This window comes from Mauremys reevesii, linkage group 3, assembly GCF_016161935.1.
Source record: "Mauremys reevesii isolate NIE-2019 linkage group 3, ASM1616193v1, whole genome shotgun sequence".
Lineage (NCBI taxonomy): Eukaryota > Metazoa > Chordata > Testudines > Geoemydidae > Mauremys > Mauremys reevesii.
This window is the reverse complement of record NC_052625.1, coordinates 89,737,149-89,760,250: the sequence shown is the minus strand read 5'-3', so window position 1 is coordinate 89,760,250 and position 23,102 is coordinate 89,737,149. Positions and strand designations below refer to the sequence as shown.

Genomic DNA, 23,102 nt, shown 5'->3' with positions numbered 1-23,102 from the left:
ATCTCATGTTTTTAGGCAAGGTTTTTCTTTTAAAAATAACAACAGTGGGGAGCTTTGATCCATTTGCCAAACATGATAAAACCACCATAAAATGGATTTTTCCATGGGCAGTGGTTTTAATTAAAACTGTTTTTTCACCAACACCGGTTACCATTCTGTGGCTCGGGAAATCGAATGGCATTGGTGTTTCGTCTATATCTCCTATTTGTGACAGTCCAAATGCATATTCCTTTCAATATTTTATAATAAACCTTTGGAAAGATTCAATTTTTTCTTCCAGACCTCTCGGCAGCTTTTGCGTTATCTTTGTTCGCTGTCGAAGACAGAGACCATGACGGTTCATGAAGCAAGTACACCAACCCGCTGATACGACAAACATTGACAGCTTTACTGACTTGTATTTGTCATCTTTCGACATTTGCAGAGCACGCAGACGAATTCCAGATCTAGTGACAATGTACCCATTTTGTCGACATTCAACAACCCAATTATTGAGATCTTTCTCTAGCTCAGTAAATGAAGCGGACCCTCATTGGACATTTTTTCTTGCTTCTTGGTATATCTTTGAGTGTTGTTTTATTTTTTCGCCATTCTTACTTGCTTCTCATTGATACAGAATTCATGAGCAGTGGCACAATTATTGTTTGCTTCTGCATATTCAACAAATTTAAGTTTGAACATGGCGTAATAAGCAGATCGTTTTCTTTTGATTTCACTGTTGTTCATTTAAATACTAGTATGAAAATAGATTTTGTAGGACTTTATATAGGAATGTCACTTGCTTTATCACTGTCAAATTATTATTGTTCTTTGTTTATTTCAAAGCCGCCCTGTAGATTGGCATGCCTGTGGCGATAAACAGGCTATTTAAATTTTATTAGAGAGTCCATCGATTCTGCGCGTTATATTTTCATATTGGCTTGAGACTTACGAGGCTCATTGATAGAAATGCATGAAGAGATCAAATTACATAATAGCAGACTGACACCAGTGCTATAGTACTATCGTTCACTGTATTTTTCTGATTGGCTTGTAAGGTGTAGCATTTTGTGAAATGCATGGATCTGCAGCACTGCTCTTTTAGTATTCATTTCAAGCCAATTTAGTCCACTAAACAAAGCCTTTGCAAATTTAAAAGGTTGCAGTATTGACATCAATAAATAGGTTAGCAAACTTTGGCTCCCAGCCCATCAGGGTAAGCCGCTGGCGGGTTGGGACGTTTTGTTTACCTGGAGCATCCACAGACCTGGAGCCCCTCAGCTCCCTGTGGCAGGCTGCCACTTCCCGCAGCTCCCATTGGCTGGGAACAGCAAACTGTGGCCACAGGGAGCTAAGGGGCTCCATGCCTGTGGACACTCCAGCTAAACAAAATGACAATGTATTAGATATTCAATTGAATAATTCCACAGAGTTTAATATCATCGAATTTTGGTGTAGACCCGTTTATAAGCCGACCCCCGCTCTTTGATGCTTCACTTTTTTACCAAAAATATTCAGCTCATGAACGAGTATATACGGTAAGTAAATTCAGAAATACATGTGTACGCATGCATACACACACAGTATAGTATGCAAAAATCAACCTAGATTAAGAGTACTCAACCCTCAGCAATTCTTAAGCACAACTGGGAGGAAGAAGTTATGGACAGAAGCAGTTAATTTAATTTAGATACTTAGAGGTAAATTTTCAAAGAGCCGTGCAAGGATTAGCCACATGACTCCCATTGATTTTAGTGCAGAGTACTGAAGTCCTCTATCCACAGAACATGTATGGCACAGGAAGTGATACTACAAGGTTATCAAGTGCCCCCCCAGCTTAAAATGTTTAATATGAGTCAGACAGCCAAAGCCCCATGCTATACATTAAAAATCTGAGTTTTAATGTTGTTTCAGTGCAGTGTTTCGTATTTAAATATGTCTGTACTGCATTTTCATTTTACCTGTATGGGAATAAATATGGGAGAGCAGCAGGAAAGCTTCTATTATAAGAAAGAAGGGCATAAAATGCAAGCACAATGAAATAAAGAGGCAAATGAAGGAACTTTTCTTTTCCTTTACTAGAAATATAGGAAACAGATTGTGCTCATCTTGCTTAGGGCCAAAAGCCAGTCTCTGTAACACAGCTCGCTAAGGAGTTTTGCTGTGTTAAAGAGTAAACCAGATGGGATATTTGCTTCCAACAAGATAATTCTGACGGAAAGTGTTGTAAGTACTGTAAAAGAAACTTTTTAGCTTCATCTGCTATTTCAGCATATATAATGCAGGCATGGGGGGAAATGAAAAAGCCCAATAAGAAAAAGTGTAAGAATATGAAAAAATATCACATTGAATTCATTAATCCATTTTTAGGATTTATTCTACCTCAGACACAAAATCTAAAGCAGATTTAAATCAGATCTAACAGAAGATTAACAGCATAATTAATCTGAATAAAACACTTTAAAATTATATAGTCAGTCGAGGCCATGTACTTGTTTTGATGGTCTGACTGTGGAAATGGTTAGGTATGAGATGGCTTAAGGGAGAATATTTGAAGTGTCAACAGATCACTGTACTGAGGGTCTGGTGAGACTACAATGAATTATCTTTTGTTCAAGATGATCAAATACAGTGGTCCCTAAAGGGTATCTGATTGGCTTTGTTGTAATAGGTCACTATGGTTTACAGATGGCCTGCAATAGGAAAAGCAAGAAAAGGCAAATGGTAGAAGTCTTATGCTAAGTCTGAGCAATTATGGAATAAAGTATTTTTAAAGTCTTGTGCCCTAACTACGCAGGAAGAAAATAAAGGGTTATTTGTTACCACCATAGTGTCTGCAAAGTCAGCTTCTTCAATCTAGGTTAGAGCCATTTTGTTAAAATACCAATTTTTTCTCGTGGTGAGGAATTTTGTAGATAATATAGCTCAGCTCTGGATTGAACTTTTGAGTGATCAGAGCAACATCACGAGGGAACAAACTCAGTATTTTCTTTTTGAGTTAAGCGAACTCTGCCCAGTTTCCTGTAAAAAGGTGTTCACATCACAAAACACATTACCATTATTACACCAGGCATTAATTTGGACCCTTATGTTGCAGTCTCAACAGAAAGGCCAAGGATTGCACTGAGCTTACTGTTCTTCACAAATAGATGGTAGCAGCACAATGAAGGGAATGTCAATTTGAGTCTACCACCTTCTTCTTCCTCCCCTGAACAAGGCAGGAGCCACTTGTTGCACCATCCTTCCCATCTCTCTACATGGCTAGGACAAGTATGATTACCTTTAGGGCAGCCAATTAAAGACCCCGCCTTCCAAAATGCCTCACTTTCTACCAGTTGTTGACAGCAGCAACACCTGCAGGCCCTCACAGCGCAGCAACCTCCTGATGTCATCAGAACCTCAAATTCAAAACCTGAACACTGGACTTCTTTTAATTTTGCTGATTGGTGTTGATTTCAAACTTCACCCATGTCCCTCCAACTACTCTACTCCTTCTGCAACCTGAACTCACTCTAACTGCACACCATATGTCTTACCATGCTTCTCTCTCTCATCCCGTTCCCCCCTTCCAATGTTAATCCACCCTTACTCTGTCCTCCATCCACTTAGCCTGGCTCCCCACTTCCATTCTTCTGTAGCCTTAATATTTTGTTCCTGCAAATTCATCTCCTCACCTTCTATGCCAATGAACTCCCTCACAAGAACTGCCACTAACCTTATTAATATAATATGCACATTAATTAAAACAAAAAACAATGTCTGTGTACAGAATAAAACTCGTAACTTTGTAATAGTAACTCTTCTCCTCCTTTCCACCTATCAATCCTCTTCTTTTAGCCTTTAGTTGTCACATCTTTGTTTATATTGTAATCTCTTTAGGGCAGAGATCATATCTTCTATTTCTCTGTAAAGCATATGCTATACTTTGTGAGCTGTCTAGTAACTAACTTAATAATCAATAAATGGGCACAGAGACTGAGCTAGTCTCTCACGCCTACAGATGGTTCCTTTAAGACAGGTGTGATACATATTGGTGGGGCAAATTGGGGAGGCTGCACTTCTGCTCCCTATGCTGTACTTTGCCAATGGCTAAATAAAAGACTTCAGGCTCCAGGGCTGTCAATCAAGTACTTCCCATGAGCACTAAAGTCATTAAAAGTGGATGAAGCATCAGTAATTAAACTCGGTATTTAAGTTTCTTTCCCAAATTTTATTGATTTCCATATTTTGTTATTAAGCAACACTGCCAAAACCTCCTCTCAACATGTGAAAGTTCAATAAGTTTTGGAGCTACAGCAATACCATGAATTCTCTCAGCAGCTGGCCCAACAGTACAGTGTGAAGCCATGTAAAAAAAAAAAAAAAAAGAACAGATTTGGCACTGTCACTGATCAGACCATTAATGCTGACTCAGATCAAAGGAGATGCCAAACAAGAAAGTGCTTACATAGCTAATATAAACGGAAAGTAGCTTATTTTATTATTGTATTGCTTTTAACACAAATAACCCTACCTATAATGTATACTAAAGAGAGTGAACAGAACACATACAAATGGTTAAATAAAGCACCAAAAGTACCTAACTGTAATAATACAAGTAGAAGAGAATCTTAGTACCCTGTGTTCCCAGCCAAATTAAATTAAAATTGTGTATTATATATAGAAAGGAAGGTAAAGCAGAAAACCTTCTCATCTTCACCAAACGCAACCAACCTCCCGCCCGTCCAACCTTTCATTCACAGAGAAAACACCCTATCTAAAAAAACAATTCCTTCATTGGAAGCAAAATGGGCTTCCAAAGTCTAAATCAAAACATACACAGACAGAATTTCAGATGTTAACTTTGTGACAGACTAACAATATCGTGCAATCTCCTGAATGAGTTAAATTAAACCTTGTTGAATTAGTGTTAACACCTTTGGAATTCATTGAAACAAAAATGCAAATATTTATGTATTATTGTAAAATAGCATGGAACTTCTTTAGCAGGAAGACTAGGTTAATGCAATCTCTGGAAAGGATTATAAGAATCTTCAAAGGACCTTTTGAAACAATGTGAACTTTTAAAATTAAGGGGGTTTCTCTAGGAGAATGGAATATATGCTAACATAATTTCTCCAGTTATCAACCTTTAAAGCAATGATACACATATATTTGTTCAAAGTGGATTCTCCAGGGACCCACAAAGACAAAGAAAGGATTTTTGGCTAAATAACCTATGTTTAGACCAGCTCAGGGCCCTCTTCCTGATCCAGTCAACACACAGGACCTCTGGTCCCCATAGTTTCCCAATCTTTTGGGAAGGATTGGAAAGACTTGGCCTACTGAGGCTTCATAAGACTTGGTTCTTATTCTCTGAAGCTGTGCAGAACTGGAAACCACAATGACTTCCCCTAATGTTCAGAGCTGAAGGACTTATCCTGCCAAAATCCCTGTTAGGACTGGGGAGTTAATTCTGGTAAATGTATTAGCATGCATGTAGGTTCTTTTATTGTTTTTAATATGTTTTTCTGCCATGCTTTTTACTTTATGAATAAAGTAGGCTTGAATAGAAAGAGCTGTATGAGAACTTACATCTATAGCAATTATACTGTAATCAGTATCTAAAGAAAAGCAAGCAAGTTTCTTGAGCAACCTGTCTATGCTGCAAAATTCACAGTGAAAGCAGGGAACTGTGCAGCCTGGAAATATCCTGGTCAGAAGGCAGAGATATGCAGGTCTCCATCAAAGATAGGCAACAGCTGGGGAGCTAGACACCAAGAGAGGGTGCCCTTGCTGAACCACCAAGGGGAAATACAGGTGGCAGTTGTCCTGAACTGTGATTTTCTTATTTGTGTTCCTCAAGTTTTGGCTACTCTATTCGATGCATGTAGTGCCTGGTTTTCTGGGGTGTTGAAGATCCACAGCTGTGCAGCTAATTAAAATTAGTGAACACTCCTGAAAATATTTGGCTTTAGTCTAAGGTAGCAATAATATGACTATGTTCTCCAAAACACCAGTAGGGAAAACAAAAACACACACACACACACAACCCCCCCCAGAAATTGAAGAAAATACTCTCTCTTTTGGGAAAACCCCATGAAAGAATGATAAAAAAAATACTTTCATGTCTCAAATTGGACTGACTGAAAATTTTCTCTACCATGCTTTAGACACTCTAAATACTCTTTGACTTTGTCCTGTCATGTTTCTTCAATCAATCCACAGAGTAGACTGGAATCAAATTGAAATGACTAGATCAAGAAAAATCAAATTTTTTAACATTTAGTTTCAGTAATCTGATTATGAAGCTCTTAGTGATATTGTAATTACTTTGAAGTTTTGAGCATATGTTTCTTCGGAAGGTATTCCAGGGAGATCATTGCATCAAGAAAAGTTTGAAATGCAAAGCCAAACATGCCAAAAATATTTCAGCTCATCAAAAAATTAAAGTTGAGGGGGAACCATAAGAGTGATGCAGTGTGATATCTAATATGAAATATTGTATTTCCACCATCAAGATTTTTTATTTTACACCCACACAGAAAATTAAAAATCATTTGTTTCCATACTCTCAAAGGCAATAGTACGGTATGTCATTGGGTAACTGCAAGGACAGCTGTACAGGAAAACTTCAGCAATCTGTGAGAGATGAATAAGAAGCAAAGCAGCTGACCCCTGTGCCTTGACTTATAGGAAGATTTGAAGGAAAACCTAATATTAATTTGGTCAGTTCTAATTTTACATTGATTTTGTTGTTGTTGTTTAATGTGTCCATAGAAGTTATCAAAGTGAAAGTCCTAGCTATTTCAGTTTCCAATGATCCACTTTCTTCTAAGATTAATTAATTATCCTCAATTTTGTCAACATTGCTAAATGAATTTGAATTTGAAAAATGTACAATTGGACACAAGACAGTTGCATTTTCTCAGGTTTCTGTGAACAAGCTGAATTAACGCAGTAGGGGTGAAATTCACCCCTGAGCAGAGGGCCTGCACATGCCCATTCACTGCTTAAATCCCACTTCATCCCCTGTTCAAAGGCGTGAATTTCATATCGAGGGCCAAATTCTGAACTTTTTAGGATTTTCACAGCTCTTACTCTGGCAAACTTCTATTGAAATCACTGAGAATTTTCTCAGGATGTGATGCACAGTTTCAGTATTCAACTAACAACTAACCATCAGCTTTACTGGACATGACCACACTGCATGGGCTTCTATATTTATAGCACTACCTATAACCTCCCAAGTCCTGTCTCTGCATTCCCTAGGTATGTAGTAAAATCTGGATGGATTCTTTGGGAGGCTGAAGGAGCACTCTTGTCTTCAGGTGTTCCAAAGTTGTGTTCAAGAATACACGAGGGATTTTCCTAGAATAATTAAAAGTCCAATGAAAAATGTATAGGATATAGCTCAAAAAGAAGATGCTGAAGCAGTAAATATAGGACATAGAAAATAGAAGTAAAAGCAAATAAAATACAATACACAGAGTGCCAGGAAGGACTGGAGGAACCAAACTAATGGTGGGAGGATAGTCTCATAAAGAAAAACAACACATGTGCTACTGAAAAAGCAATGGGGAAAAAAGGCAAATGTACCCTTGACTCCTGACAGCCTCAAAGTTTTATCATATCAAATACTTGTTTGACGATGTGAATGAGTTTGCCACAAAGCTCACCTCCGTTATCAAAGTAAGCTTAATATGTAAGACTATGGTTATTTTCTCTTTTATGTTGCTATATTGTAAGAACTTTTTATAGACTTTAAAGGGACATTATAAGGACGGAATAAAAGTGAGTAAAGACCTCAGGATTTGGCACAATGTAAATACATTGCTCATTCCACCTTCATGCACAGTGCAGCACAAATAAAATATTTTTGTTGGAATCTACCCTCTAGACAGCCCCACTCTTTCATTTCTTTTTCATTGATATACTATCACCTTGCCATCCTTCAAGCTGCCATGGAATGAAAAGCACCTCCTTTAGTTAGTATCTTCATTAATCTTTACAAGCTTCTTAAACTCTCAACCATTAATTCGAAGACAGTAACTCCTCACTTAAAGTCATCCTGGTTAACGTTGCTGATCAATTAGGGAACATGCTCGTTTAAAGTTGTGCAATGCTCCCTTCTAGCATCATTTGGCAGCTGCCTGCTTTGTCCACTGCTTGCAGGAAGAGCAGCCCGTTGCAGCTAGCTGGTGGGGGCTTGTAACCAGGGTGGACAGGCAGCCCCCCTATCAGCTCCCCCTAAGTTCCCTGTGCTGCAGCCACTCAGCAGTCTATCAGTTGCAGGCTATCAATCCCAGAGACTCCTGCTTGCTGTTTGGAGGGGCTAATGTCAGGGTGTCCCCCTCCCCCCTGCATCCCGCTTACCCCTTCTCCATATAGAGCAGGGAGGGGACACGGACGGAGAGAAACATAGAGAGCTTAGGACAGCAGCTGCTGTCTCAACTTCCTGATGCACTTAAAAAGACAATGCACTTAAGAGTGGGTCAGCTTACTTAAAGGGGCAGTGTGCATCTCTCTCTCTCTCTCCCACACACAAGGTGTGTGTCTGTCTCTGTCTGCAAAGCTGTCTCCCCTCCCTCGTGTTGGTATTGCCTTGTGTGAGAGGCTACATTAACAATGTTTAAACCCTTGAGGGCTCAGCCAAGTGCTAGTTCATCATTTAGCAGCAAGGCATTCCCTGGGAAATATCCCTCCCTCTTCCACCCTCTAACTTCACCACCTCAACCAAGCTTCTCAATCATCATAGCTGTAAACATCATTAAATTGTTTCTTTAAAATGTATACTGTGTGTATATCTACATAATATATAGTTTTTTTGTCTGGTGAAAAAATTTCCCTGGAACCTAACGCCCCAATTACATTAATTCTTACAGAGAAATTGGATTCGCTTAACATCGTTTCGCTTAAAGTTGCATTTTTCAGGAACATAACTACAATGTTAAGCAAAGGAGTTACTGTACTTTTCCTTTATACACTCACTTCTGGATTACATGCCCTTGCAGTGGAAGGTTTAGGTTCAGAGTTTAGAGTCCAAATTTTGCCTTTACCACCAAACACAAGAAAACACTCACAGAATTTCAAATCCAATGGTATAAAGAGAGGCAGAATATTCTGGTCATCTTTAAACGGCAGGAGATAATAATAGGATTTATTTTTTTCTTCATACCATAAGAGCAAAGTCACAGGGACAGTTGATAAACAATTAAAGAACTTTGGAGTGTAAATATAAAGGATGTGAGATCTTACAAGATACTATCATCAGAGACACTTGAGCGCACAGACTTTGGGTTCAAATGGGAAGCCACTTAGGGAAGAGTATTCTTGGTGAAGTATTCTCAGCTCTGGAATCAACCTTCCTTCTTCAGTTCAACAAAGCCCAGATCTGCTGGCTGCCCACACTCTTGAGTATTTTCCCTGAGAGACAGGGTTGAAATAATGGAATGGGGATAAGTGTTATGGGACTGTCTTTTGTTTTTGTTATTCTATGATTGTAGAATGTAAAGTGCAAAGAGGTCCTGGTCAATGCCTAGGGCTCCTAAGCACTTTGGTAATACAAATAATAAGTAATAATAATACATCAATCTATCTGACAAAGTTTCCACTAATGGTTTACTTTCCCCTGAGTTTCCACTAAATAGAAGAACTTGGAAAAGCTTCATCACTCACAGTATTATTCTTTGCTTTTGTGGCCTAACCACTTATACAATTGAAAAGGTCTCAGGAGACTGTCTGCTACTTCAATCAATTTATTCCAATAAATGTGGATAACTTCTATTTCTAATTAAGAGGGCTAACCCTTAATGAATACATTATCAAAACAGTATACAATAATGTCTTGGGGCTTAAATACGTTTTAAAAAATGCAAATTACTTCAGCATGAGCCACTTAGCATTTGCTGCTGTCTATTCTGCAGCATCAGGGAGGTACTTAAATATCTGATTGTGCCTTATATGGCTGATCAGTTTAAATATAAACTTTTCTAATATAACTGGCAATAAACGGAATTTGGAGTCATGTCTCATGCATAGGCAAGATTAAACACCTTGATAAGGAAGTTGTACTTTCATATTTATTATATCAAGAACTTCCAATCTTTTTGTGTATTTTTGTTTGCTAATTAGAAAGCAAGTCAATTAGAAATTTAAATATAATATAATCTTATATGTATATAGTGCCTTTTATATCAAAGGTTCCTAAAATATTTTAGGAAACTATGAGCCTGATGTCAGTGGGAGCTGAAAGTGTTCAGCGCCCCCTAGAAGAGACTCATCCCCATACAGAATCAGGTCCTATATTTATGTGTGTACACCCTCCCTCCCTTCCCCCTCACCCTCCATCCCTGTAGCAGTCAACTGGTGCAGAACATGCTATGTAACAGTAGAAGAAAGAGAGGTAGTAGAGCAGAGCGTAGTAGAACAAATCCATATTCTGGTGTGTCAGGGGATCTTTAATGTCTACACAGAGGAGAGAGAATTTCAGGGGAGGTTTTTCTGTTTGCTTGCTTGCTTGCTTGTTTTTAAAGGCCTTCTCTGAAAGAGCCAAACACAGGAAACTGCAAGGAAGAAGGTGTTGCATTATACATCAGGAATATATACACTTGTTCTGAGGTCCAGAAGGCGGTGAGAGGCAGACCAGTTGAAAGTTTCTGGATAAAGATAAATGGGGGGAAAATAAGGGTAATGTCATCGTAGCGGGTCTATTATAGAACACCAAATCAGAAGGAGGCGGCGGATTAAATATTTCTACAACAAATAACAGAAATATCTGAAACACAAGACCTAGTAGTAATGGGGGACTTTATCCAGACAGCTGTTGGAAAAGTAGTATGGCAAAACACAATATTTCCAGTAAGTTCTTGGAATACATTGGGGATAACGTTTTGTTTCTAAAAGACAGCCATTTTAGATTTCATTCTGACCAACAGGGAGGAACTGGTAGCAAATCTGAAGGTGGAAGGCTATTTGGGTGAAAGCGGTCATGAAATCATAGATTTTATGATTCTAAGGAAAGGAAGGAATGAGAGCAGCAGAATAAAGACAATGGACTTAAAAAAAGCAGATTCTAACAAACTTGGAGAACTAGTATGTGACATCCCATGCGAAGAAAACCTAAGGAATAAAGGAGGTCCAGAGAGCTGTCAGTTTCTCAAGAAGACAATATTAAAGTTACAACATCAAACTATCCCAATGCAAAGAAAGATAACAAGAACAGTAAGAGACCAGTATGGCTCCATCAGGAGTTCTTTAATAACCTGAAAATAAAAAGTATTAACATGGATGAATTCCTAAGGAGGACTACAAAAGAAGAACTGAGGCATGTAGGGACAAAATCAGAAAAGTTAAGGCACAAAACAAGCACTTAGGAAGGGACACAAAAGGCTAGAAGAGGTACTTTAAATAAGAAGCAAGAAAAAGACAAAGGAAAGTGTAGGTCCTCTACTTAGAGGGGAAAGAGAACTAATAACTGATGACATCAAGAAGGCTGGGATGTTTAATGTCTATTTTGCCTCAGTCTTCACTAAAAAGGTTAATCATGACCAGATACTTGGCATAATTAACATTAACTACACAGAGAAAAAAGAATGGAAGCCAAAATAGGGTAAGAAGTTAAAGAATATTTAGGTAAGCTAAGTATACTGAAGTCAGCAGGAGCTGATGAAATTCTTCCTGGAGTACTTCAGGATCTAGTTGAAGCAATCTTGGAACAGTTAGCAATTATCATTGAGAATTCATGGAGAAAAGATAAGGTCCCAGAAGACTGAAGAATGCAAACATAATATCTATCTTCAAAAAAGAGGATCACAGAGGACACAGGGAATTATAGACTAGTCAGCCTAACTTAAATACCTGGAAAGATATTGGAACAAATTATTAAACAATCAATTTGTGAGCATCTAGATGATAACAGGGTTATAAGGAATAGCCAGCCTGGATTTATCAAGAACAAAACATGCCAAACCAACCTTATTTCCCTCTCTGACAGGGTTACTGGCCTAGTGGATGGGAGGAGCAGTAGATGCGATACAACTTGATTTTAGTAATGCTTTTGACACAGTCCAGCATGCAGAGCAGAGCCCCCCTGGCTGCCCCTACACCTAGGAACCGGAGGAGAGCCATGCCACTGCATCCGGGAGTCGTGTGGAGCAGCCCACAACCCTGCTCCTCTGGAGTAGGGCAAGCTCCAGACCCCGCTCCCCAGCAGGAGCTCGTGCACCAGATTAAAATGGCTAGTGGGCTGAATACAGCCTGTGGGCCATAGTTTGCCCACCCCTGCTCCAGAACCATTGTGGTGAATACAAGCTCCTCAACAGAAAGGCTGAACAACTCCCCAAAATTCCTACACTCCTCACAATTCACATTATCAGAAGAACAAAATGTGAATAAGACTGCACTCATACAAATCATATTTGAACTATATAAGTAGTTTGTTGGATAACTAGCGGATATGATAAAATAGGATTTTATATTTCTTGCCATCCAAGGCAACAAGTTGTGCAAACATTAATTATATAATTTATGTCATGGTGTCAGCCTACCCTGACCCATCATTCTGAATCTGATACAAAACCTAGGTCTCCTGTCTTGCTACACTGCTGTCACTTACATAAACTAGTATTCTCTCTGCATAATTAACTCAAGTGGTTTTACTCAGCCACCTAAAATCTAGCTACACTCTGGCTCTGAGGCAGTTTTAATTTACTCAACATGTTGTATCAAGGAATGTTATGCTTTGGTTTGCTTTAGCTTAAAGGAAATGGATATTAGTCTAATTGAAAAACTATTTTTAAAGGGAGTTACTGAAACATGAGGTAAATATCCTAGATCTAGACACATTGTAAAGCCTTCAAGAATCCGACTCAACTATAAAAATGTTCTTAAATGGATGCCAAAAAGGCAAAGTTACTATTGAATTGTACATTTTGTGTTAGGCTACTGAAAATACTCATCTATTGAAGATCTATAACCTACCTTAACTATGGTTTCCCTTTTTAAAATTCTAGGTGTGGTCCTTTAATGACACATGAAACTTATAACAGCGAAGAATGTGTACAGTCAACAATAAATTAAAATACAGGCAGAGAATTAAGCATAATTTACAGTATCTGTCTAGTGATGCCTCTTCACCCACACTGACCCTAGCACTGCTACAGACCACATTCCATCAATATTTACTCAAAATTTGAATTTATGGCCAAAATAATAGGAAATAGGAATATTGCAGAGGATAATATAACATATCTTGTTGACATTATGAATAACATTATATGCTTTCATTGATCAAGGCTGCAAAACTACAGTATATTAGAATATAGGAACTGAGTCTATTAAAGTCAAGCATGAGACAATGTGGACAGGGACATAACCAAGCATTTAATGTTTTATGTCGGGAAGCTTGTCGACAAACAGAAAAATTGCTCAGATTTAAACAAAAACAAAGCAAAAAACAAACAAACAAACACCTTAAATATGTCCTCATTAGATGCAAATTGGGCCACAATTACAGACTAAAGAAACAGCAGGTAAGAAACCATTTTCATTGATCAAGTATAAAAAAGCTAACATATTATAGTCAATATTCTGCATAAATTCTCCCTTCATGAATATGGAACATTATGAAGTAAGAACTTTTTTATGTGTCAGTTGAAATTTTGGAGCCAGAAAGGGATTTACATATAATGAAATCTGTACAGTACTACCCTGAGACTATAGTGTTTTTAAGGATACTTTAACAAGTATATGGTTTTACAGTAAGTTAAGATACTGGGAACTTCAAGAGCTGCTTAAAAAAAACCACTCTTTTAAAAAGCAGGCCTTGAAAATTAGGATTTTGAGGCCAAAACTTTTACTATTGAGCCAATTAAACTTATCTAATAACAGCCATGCAGAGACAGATTTCAAAAGTATTTAGGTGCCTAAACATGTAGGTCTGTACCTACTGGGATTTTCAAAAGCACAGCAAGTTTGGTACCTAACTTCTGTAGTCACCAGGAACCACCATTAGATAGAACTTCTTTGCAAAAAATCATTAAACACTATTTTCCTGCAAAACTTCAGATCACCTTAAATATTAACTCTCCAATGCATGGTACAGTTATGGTAAGTGAAAGTTTTGACTTGTACTATAAATTATTTATCTAGTGAAACTTTGGCTTTACAATGGAAATGCAAACACTCCTTACTATCATCAATAATAATAATTAGTAAGTACAGTTTGCATTTCCATTATAAAGCCCAATTTTCATGCTTTAATATCCCAGTCATTTAAATTATATCAAGCTAAAACTTGAAAAGTTGATAGCCTGAATGCAAAGTGTTTTGCTTGTTTCCTTATAAATGTGTGTATAGAATGACACTAATCTCAGTAATGTTGGTGTACTCTGAAAATCTTCTAATATTCATGAATAGCTATATGCAGCATCAGATTGTTCAAGACCCACTGCAGTGAATGTCCATGTATGTGAAGCTAGATTTAAGCTTACTGTGTTTATTCATGATGAAGACCACACTGATGAAAATGTGTCAGGATTCACTTTCCATTGAAGATAAGTCAGAAGCTGAAGGCATACAGTATTAGATCACCGATTCCACTGCAAGTATAGTCTCCATTATAGCGGGCACATCAGATATTAAACTGACACCAAACTTTATCTTAGCTAAAAGACTAATATGAATCTTATTTATTTAATTCATGAACAGTTCTGCTCTTCTAAACTACTTTTCCCAAAACTTTTCTCCATTGGATTATACTTCTAAACCTTGCCTCATTCACTTACTTTTAACAATTAAGTTACTAACCAATCTTTTTAGTACACTGAATGAAGAGTGTACTATAGATTGAGGAGAAAGCAGTACAGTCTAGTGCAGAGGACTAGGCTCTAAAATTATAGGGTTCTATACATGCTCTTATCATTGATTTTCTCTATATGACCTTGGGCCAGACATTATTTATGTCCAGCTACTTAATATGAGTGTTGCTGTTGTACTGTACGATAAACATATTAGAACATGAAGTTTGGGAATGAACAGGGTCCTTTGTAAGGGCTTCACCCAAGGTATCCAATCTGAAAAGCCTCACTTTCCTTACCATATCACATTCAAAAGTGTGGGCTGATGTTAAAAGTCTGCTCCCGACACATCCTGCAGAGTGGATGTATCTTAGTACCATTTTCATTCCTACATTGTGCCTCGTACGCAGTCTTATAATAGTGAATGTTATTTTCTGAGATGCTTTGATATCAGTAAGAGGATCTTTCACCTTCTAACCATTTATTTCAGCTAATATTTCCCTTGATAGAACATCAATATCCTTAATGATTGTCATTTCAACCTGTTTCCAATCTTTCAGGTTTGGCCAGGTCATCAGCTACCTCACTCCCTTATACCCAAATGTGTGATGGAGTCAATTGAAAAGTCAATTGATTGCCTCACTTTCTGATTCTCAGAGCCTCCTTATGAACCGCACCATTGTTAGCATTCTGGTTTCTTCAAAAGGAATTGAGGATCAGTGCCTGCAAGTCAATAAACATCACAACATCTGCCTCTGTTTCTGTTCTGTTTATGTCTTGCAGCACAGTAAGAATAGCTTTCAGTTTGGCTGCACAGTTCATACATATCCTGAACTAGTGTTCTTTCTTGTACTCTCTCTATTACACTACTGGATGAAGATGCTACAACCACCATTCTTGAAAGATTTGTCTGCTGAACCATTGGTATACACATTAATCTATTTGCTTTGTGACTGATGCTGTTGATGGTCTTTTCTACCCTTTTCCTCAGTGCAGCCAAGTCCATGTGTTCCTTTGAGCAAAATTCCAAAAGGGAGAGACATTTACTAAAGCAAATAGGTTCATATGGAGATATTATTGGGCATACAAATTTCTTCACACATTCTACTCTACTAATGTTAAGTGTTTCCAGTTCTTCGGTAGCCTTTACAAACTTTTCAAAACAAATTGACGGTTTCAGTCTTGATTTAGTTTTCCCATTTTTTGACAGACAGGCCTGAATAATAATGACATTTAGGTGGGAAACAAAGACAATTGCCATACTGAATTAGCTGTGCTTTTCTACAATTCTTAAGTGGCTGAACATCAGACTCTTGTTCACAAATTACAGTTGGAATAGATCTGATGGGTGTTGCTAGTTATTAACTATCATAATAAGTGCCTTTCATTAGTAGATCTCAAAGCGCTTTACCAAGGAAGTCAGTATCATCATGCCCATTTTACAGGTAGGGAAACAGGGAAGTAACTTGCCCAAGGTCATCCAGAAGGCCAGACAGAGCTGGGAATAAAACCCAGCTCTCCTGGGTCCCGGTTCAGCATTGCATTCACTAGGCTACACTGCTGTAGAAGGGACAGAGCCACAGCTGCTGTAAACCTGTGTGGCTCCATTGACTTCAACAGATCTGTGACAATCTACAATAGCTGAGAATCTCGTTTTATATACAAAAAATATTCTTACATTGAAAATTATAACTGAATAGAAATGAGGTCTGGTTTTATTATTCCCTTTATTATATACACATACTGTACTTTTGACAAACTAGGCCTTGTTTTAGAACATTTTAACTGATGGAAAGAGTATCATGATTCCCTTTATTAAGTAAGCTAAATAGTTTTATGTTACAGTATCTAACTCTTTCCAGAATCCAGTAAATTTGTTTCCTATAGATTACTTTCCAAAAGTTAACTGGGTGATTTTGAAAAGTGCCTGGCAGACAGTACTGGAAATAGACAGGATATACTGAGAGATAAACAGTGCAACTTAAATATGTAATTATATTCTACATTTATTACCTACAATTATTATTTTCTGAAAATGGATCTGATAAGTCTTCCCTCCACAGCAGGATTAACACATGTGGACTACAGATTTCTGGTTATGCAGTATTCTAAGGTAGTATTTCTCTAACATTGTGCTTTCCTGTGATTCCCTAAGAAATACATTAGAACAAGTTTGCCATATGCTTTTAGAGTTGCTTGTCATTTTAATAGGAAGGAAATAGGTGCTTTTCTTTCTAACATCTACATTAAAATGAGTAGGGTTCAAAACTCTTAATAAACTAAGATAGTAATTACTCACATTGCTACTTTTAAACATTTGACATGCAACATACTAACAAGCCACAGAGAAACCTTGGATTAGCAAATTACGGTTTATGTAGAACAGATACAGCTTGCGGGAGGGGGAAGGGTGGGAAGGGAACAGGTAATAAGAATGACCTGACCTTTGAACTATGGCCTGACCTGAAAACTCATGCTTTATGACATACAAAGTAGAGAAGCATTTTGGGAATTGAAAGCCAATACAAATGCTTTCATGTGCAGTTCTAAGTGCTGGTTCTGGACCAATGACAACAAAATAAAATACTGATCCCTGAAGTAGAAAATTTTGAATTGAAACTCAGTTCAGGTGTTTGTTATTTTTTGCAAATATGAAAAGAGGAAAACAAACTCTGCCCTCATCCGCAGTCAATAATTCATGAGAAGAGTCCTGTCTTGCACCCATCATTGACTGTACATACATATTCTTTTGATTAAATGGGAAATACCAAATCAAATGACCCATTCTCTAAATATCTATAAATGCTTAAATTCTTTGCCCTTTTAAATACTTTACTGAAATCATTAACTGCATTGCCAATCAGCAAACTGAAATTATATATAAATAGGCTACAAAGTTTTAAAAACTATTAATAAATGAAATGAGACACACAGTTCCTTCAAGAGCTTAGGCAACAAATATTGTCTTTGGTATTTATCTTGCTGAATACTTTCAAAGATGTATCTTAGAATTAGAATTCAGGAAACACTCATGACTTCAATGAAGATCCATAACAGTAAAGCTTGTAGGACAAAACCCTGTTAGTCTATCAGTCTCTCCATGGATAGTCTATCAGAAGTCCATTGACAGCTTACATAATTAATTTGTTGGTATGATGTTCCAAATAAAGATGTCACACACATAAAAATAAATAAATTTCCATATTTTGAAGGCTTAGGAGAGTAACCTCTCTACTGAAATAATGAACACATATTAAGTTATGCTTTTTAATACAATTCAAATTAAATGTCAGCATTAAAGTCTTGGGCTACATGGTAACTCATTTCCAACCAAACTGCTGCTGTTATTTCTGAAAAGTTACCTGATACACATAGGATTTTTAATTAAGTACCTTACTCATACACCTTACAGGTTCTAAATTAACTATCAGCTGAAGAATGGGACTGCGGTGTCACTGTAGACAGTCCAATGAAAACCCATCCACATTGTGCAGCTGCAGTCAAAAAACCTAAGTCGACTTAGGATGCATATGGAATGAGATGGTGAATAATACAAAGAACATTATAATGCCTTTACTTCACTCAGTGGCACTGCCTTATCTGGAATACTGCATGCACTACCAACACAGCTCACAAAGGATATTGCAAAACTATAGGGGAGCGCACAGAGCATAATCAAGGGTCTGGAAAAACTCTCATATAAAGAGAGATTGAAAAGTTTAGGATTGTTTACTATAGAAAGCAGACCGTAAGAAGTACATGATAAAATAACAAATGGTATATAAAAGGTAGATTGGAATTTCTGTTCTCCCTGTCTCATAACACACAAATAAGGGAACATTCAGTTAAACTAAAAGGTGGGAAATTAAAAATTGATAAAAGGAAATACTTTTACACACAATATGTAATTAACTGTGGAACTCCTTTCCACAATAAGTCATTGAGGCCTAGACCTTTATAAGATTCTAAAAGAGATTGGATATTTATATGAATACCAGGAATATACAGTTATAATAATTAATTACAACAAATTTGGGAAGAGACAGTCAACTTTATGCTTCAGGTTTTAAACCAATCTTAACTATTAGAAACCAGGACGAGACCTTTGCAAGCAGATTATCCCTCATCTGCCTACTGTAATCACCACGAGGGCCACATGAGGGCTAGTACATTGGCCCAAGGGCCGCATCACTGACACCTCTTCCCCGCCCCTATTCCAACCCCTTCCCCAAATCCCCACCCCTGCCCTGTCTCTTCTCCGCCTCTTCCCCTGAGCACGGCTCCCCACTCCTCCCCCGTCCCTCCTGGAAAGCGGTAAGCACCGTCAAACAGAGGGAAGCTTGGTGGCGGCAGGAAATAACTCCGGGGTGGGGGGTAGGGCTCCGCAGGCCACATGCTTGAGGCTACTGTCAGAAACAGGATACTGAAGTAGACAGACCTTGGATGTGATACAGAATGGCATTGTTCTATATACCTCTAATCTTTTGGATTTTGTTTTTTTTTTTCTACTTTTTGTCTCAAATAAAAAAAATTTGCCAACACATAAATCACTCAAAGCTGTAAGTAATTAATATATTGTAGTATCAATAATTTTCCACTAATCAAAATATATTTTAACATTTTTTTTTTTTACACATTCACTATTTGCTACAGTGAAAAGACACATACAGCCTCATAGCTGCCAGCACTTTGACACATGCTTAACTTTATATACTGTGCATAGTCCCATAGACTTGCAATCTGATCCAGGTGGGCCACACCCTTATGCCCATGCAAACTTTCACTGAAGTCAGTGGGGCTCTCTATACGAGTGCAGGGACCAACCACACAGATCAAATTTCTGGATCTGTAGTCATTACTATTCCTAACTAAATCATCCACAAAAACACTATACTGTAAGAATACAGGATTCCTGTATTTTTGTCAGGTTTGAAAAAAAATTATATGTTTAAAATATAGACATATATTTAGCATCTGACAGTTGCTTTGAGACTTTCTTGAGCAGTTTATAAATGATCCATTTAAAGTTGATCAGTTTAAAACTAAGAGTTTTTGTCTTAGTAGGTCATTTCCTACAAACTCAGGTCAACTAGGTAATTTGCATTAGGTCATATGCAAACATAATCAAAGACTTGTGGAGATTTATTCCTAACAGGAAGTCTAGGGCTCAGTTCATGGTCTATAGTTATGGTCTTCAAACAAGATCTGCTGGCTACACAATAAGAAGCAAATGACACCCAAGCCTTTCTTACCTTCCAAATTTTAAGTCACATATGCCTTTTTAAACTGTATCACATTAACTTGCTAAAGAAATTAAAGAATTTTTAAAAAAGAACAAGAACTGCAGTTCTGTAAGCACATAACGTAATCTGAACTCTGTAGAATTCATCAAGATATATAAATATTTGGATATGAAAACACTTTTTTCATTAAAGCAAGTTGTCTCATAAATGCTCTCTACTGCATTAGAAAAAAAAAGAAACAGACATATGCAGTTAGGCACAGACTGCAGTGAATGTTGCATATAATATTCATATAGAATAAAAAAAATTACAGTTGCAAAATTAACTTAACTTTCTTTTGCCTTTAGATGGTTTAAAGACAATAACAGCGCACTAACATTTTGGAAAACCATACATTAATGAGAAAGGAAAGAGAATTTCTAAGTGTAAAAATAATGGAGATTATGCAGCAATTTCCAAAGAAATTCAGTTACAAAACTTTTAGAGGATGAATGTCTCATCTATACATCAACCATAAAATTGCATACATTTAATCCTGATTAGGTCTCAGATAGGAGACAAATACACAATGTGAGAGGCAGAAAAAGGGTGTTTAAAATCAGGGGGATTGGAAGAATTCCTTTAAGCATAAATAACTTTATCTAGCACCTCAATTTTATGCTCTGTTTCCTCTGTAATTAACCAAATAACAAAAATGAAAGTGAAAGAGAGGGAGCATATAAAAGGGAAAATTTACAGTTTTTGAGGGGAACACATGGTGGCTCTTGTGATTTGTGGGGCCCACAATGAGGGAACGGAGATATTGGGGATTAATTGCATCTTCTTCCCAATACCAGAGGGAAATTTTGGCTACTTGGACAAGGTCATATGTTGTAATACTATCAAAGGACTACATGTTGCCAACTTTGGGACTACCCCGGTCACCTTACCCAATACCCTCCTTCCCCCCGCCACTGTCTGTGAGGCCAGAATGTGGGTTGATTGCTCCACTTCACTCCTGGTGCCTGAAGGGCTAATGGCACAGCAGGCCTGCACAAGACAGCAACTCACAACCAGCATGAAGGTAGTAAGAAAGATCAAGATGAACCATGACTTATTCATAGTTGCCATCAAGATTATTTAGAGGCAAGATGGGTGAGGTAATATCTTTTATTAGATCAACTTCTGTTGGTGAGATAAACAAGCTTTTGAGGTTACACCAAGCTCCAATAAAAGATATTACTTCACCCACATTGTATCTCTAATATCCTGGGACCTACTGCATGCATCAAGATTTATATGCAGACCACATGGTGAAAGGACAAAAGGGATGCACTTCATTGAAATAGGCAAGTGTTTTCTGGAGGGACAAAAGGGAAAACAATCAGTTTTTAATGTCTTACTCTTTTTGTGGTAACAGATGCCAGTGCAAAGTGGGTGTAAAAACCTCCCGTTCTCTTCTGGTAGAGTTTTACACTTGCTTTGCACAAGTGTAGCTAACTTTGCAAAGGAGCAGAGAGTCCAGACCCTGTACTATCATTTGCCTGTAAAGCACCATCCACATTGATTGTGCTGGCTAAATAAGGAATCCAGACTTGCAAGATCTCAATTCACGAAGCGTGTTCATGCATTTGTGTGTACCATTCATGGGTGTGTGCACATACTGCATATAGGGGGGAAGGGGTGTATGTACTCTGGGTGCATACAGTATGTGTGTATTGTGTGTATACGGTGTGGGAGTGTGCATATGGATGTAGGGTGACCAGATGTCCCAATTTTATAGGGACAGTCCTGATTTTGGGGTTTCGCTCATATAGGCTCCTATTACCCCCCATCCCGTCCCCATTTTTCACACTTGCTGTCTGGTCACCCTAACTGGGTGGGTGTATTATGCTGGGGTGTGTATACGGGATGGGTGTGTTGTGTGGGGGGAGGCATATATGGGGTGGGTATGCTCTGGAGAGGGCTGCGTGGGGGAGCACACGGTATTGTCTAGGTCGATGGCTGGGCAGGTGGTCACTCGGTGTTGTCGGGGCTGGCCTGCCGGCGGGGGCGAAGAACCACCACACCGCTGATGACGAACCAGCTAGTGCCGGGCAGGCCGGAAAGCGGGCGGCCACGAGCCAGCGTGCGCGGGGGCCCAGGCGGCGGGGACACCACAGGCTGCTCACTCCTGCGCCGGCAGAGCAAGGCCCAGAGACGTGGGGGGGAGACAAGCTGGAGGGGGGGACGCTGCATCCGGGTCTCACTCACTCACCTATCATGGCCACGGTGGGGGGAGGGGAGGGAGCGCGCGCACGCACCCGTCCCGTCCGCAGCTCAAATTCTCGCCTTCAGCACTCTGACTAAACACGCAACTGCGGGGCGAGCCGGCGGGACTGCTGTGTCATAGTGCGCATGCGCACACTTGGAGCGCGCCTGCCGATCGCTTAGTACTCTGGGTAGTGTAGTTCTCTCGTGCGTGCGCTCTTTCCTGCCCTCGCCCGGGCTGTTCCACGTGATCTGCGCAATTTCACCCCCCCTTCTCACGTGACCGCAAACGGAAGCCGGGCAGGTTGTTGACACGTTGCCTAGCAACCGTGAGGCGTCCCTGGAAGCGTGTTGGTGTTAGCGACAAAGTGAGGCAGTGTCCCGCCCTCCCAGCCAGACCCCACGTAGGAGCCTCCATAGGCAACAGCCGGGGGTGAGGAAGGGCAGCAGGGGCAGGGGGCGAGGAAGGGCAGCAGGACAGTGAGGAGGATTTATTTTTTTCCCACTTTATTCTTTTAGCCTATATATTTAATTCCTATCCCCCATAAAGGTGCCTGGGGAGATGGTGGCAGAGAAAGATGGTTCGAGCCCCCCGAAACTCACTGGAGAGAGACCCTCACAACAACAGCAGCCACTGGGGCAGCCGAGGAGAACCAAGCAGCAGGTCACCGATGGATTCACTGTTAAAGCCATGATGAGAAACACTGTGGTATGTTTGCTGCCAGTAAAGAGGTTTTTAATTTATTTAGTCTCATATGCCCATGAAGCAGGTTCGGGGGTGGGGGCGGTGCCTGCCAGAAAGTATGCAGGGTTGGCAGGATTTTAACTGAGATTAATTGGTCATGGAAATAGCTTTAAGGCCTTGAGGAAATGT

At 38.9% G+C, this 23,102-nt stretch overlaps 2 protein-coding genes across 5 annotated transcripts in view; one reads left to right on the top strand and one right to left on the bottom strand.

Moving 5' to 3' along the window:
• PRKN (parkin RBR E3 ubiquitin protein ligase) overlaps positions 1-22,501 on the bottom strand; it is a 1,176,340-nt gene extending 1,153,839 nt beyond the window's left edge. Inside the window, exon 1 of the mRNA XM_039529610.1 lies at positions 22,236-22,501. Within this exon, the coding sequence (XP_039385544.1) occupies positions 22,236-22,242 (7 nt within the window). The 5' untranslated portion in view covers positions 22,243-22,501. The remainder of the gene's footprint in view (positions 1-22,235) is intronic.
• Positions 22,502-22,506: 5 nt separating this feature from the next.
• PACRG (parkin coregulated) overlaps positions 22,507-23,102 on the top strand; it is a 473,656-nt gene continuing 473,060 nt past the window's right edge. For 3 of the 4 annotated variants that reach the window (XM_039529627.1, XM_039529624.1, XM_039529623.1), the window contains exons 1-2: positions 22,507-22,661; positions 22,779-22,937. In XM_039529627.1, the coding sequence (XP_039385561.1) occupies positions 22,791-22,937 (147 nt within the window). In that variant the 5' untranslated portion in view covers positions 22,507-22,661; positions 22,779-22,790. Of the gene's footprint in view, positions 22,662-22,778; positions 22,938-23,102 lie in introns of those variants that run through there. The other variant, XM_039529626.1, reaches the window with a different exon arrangement.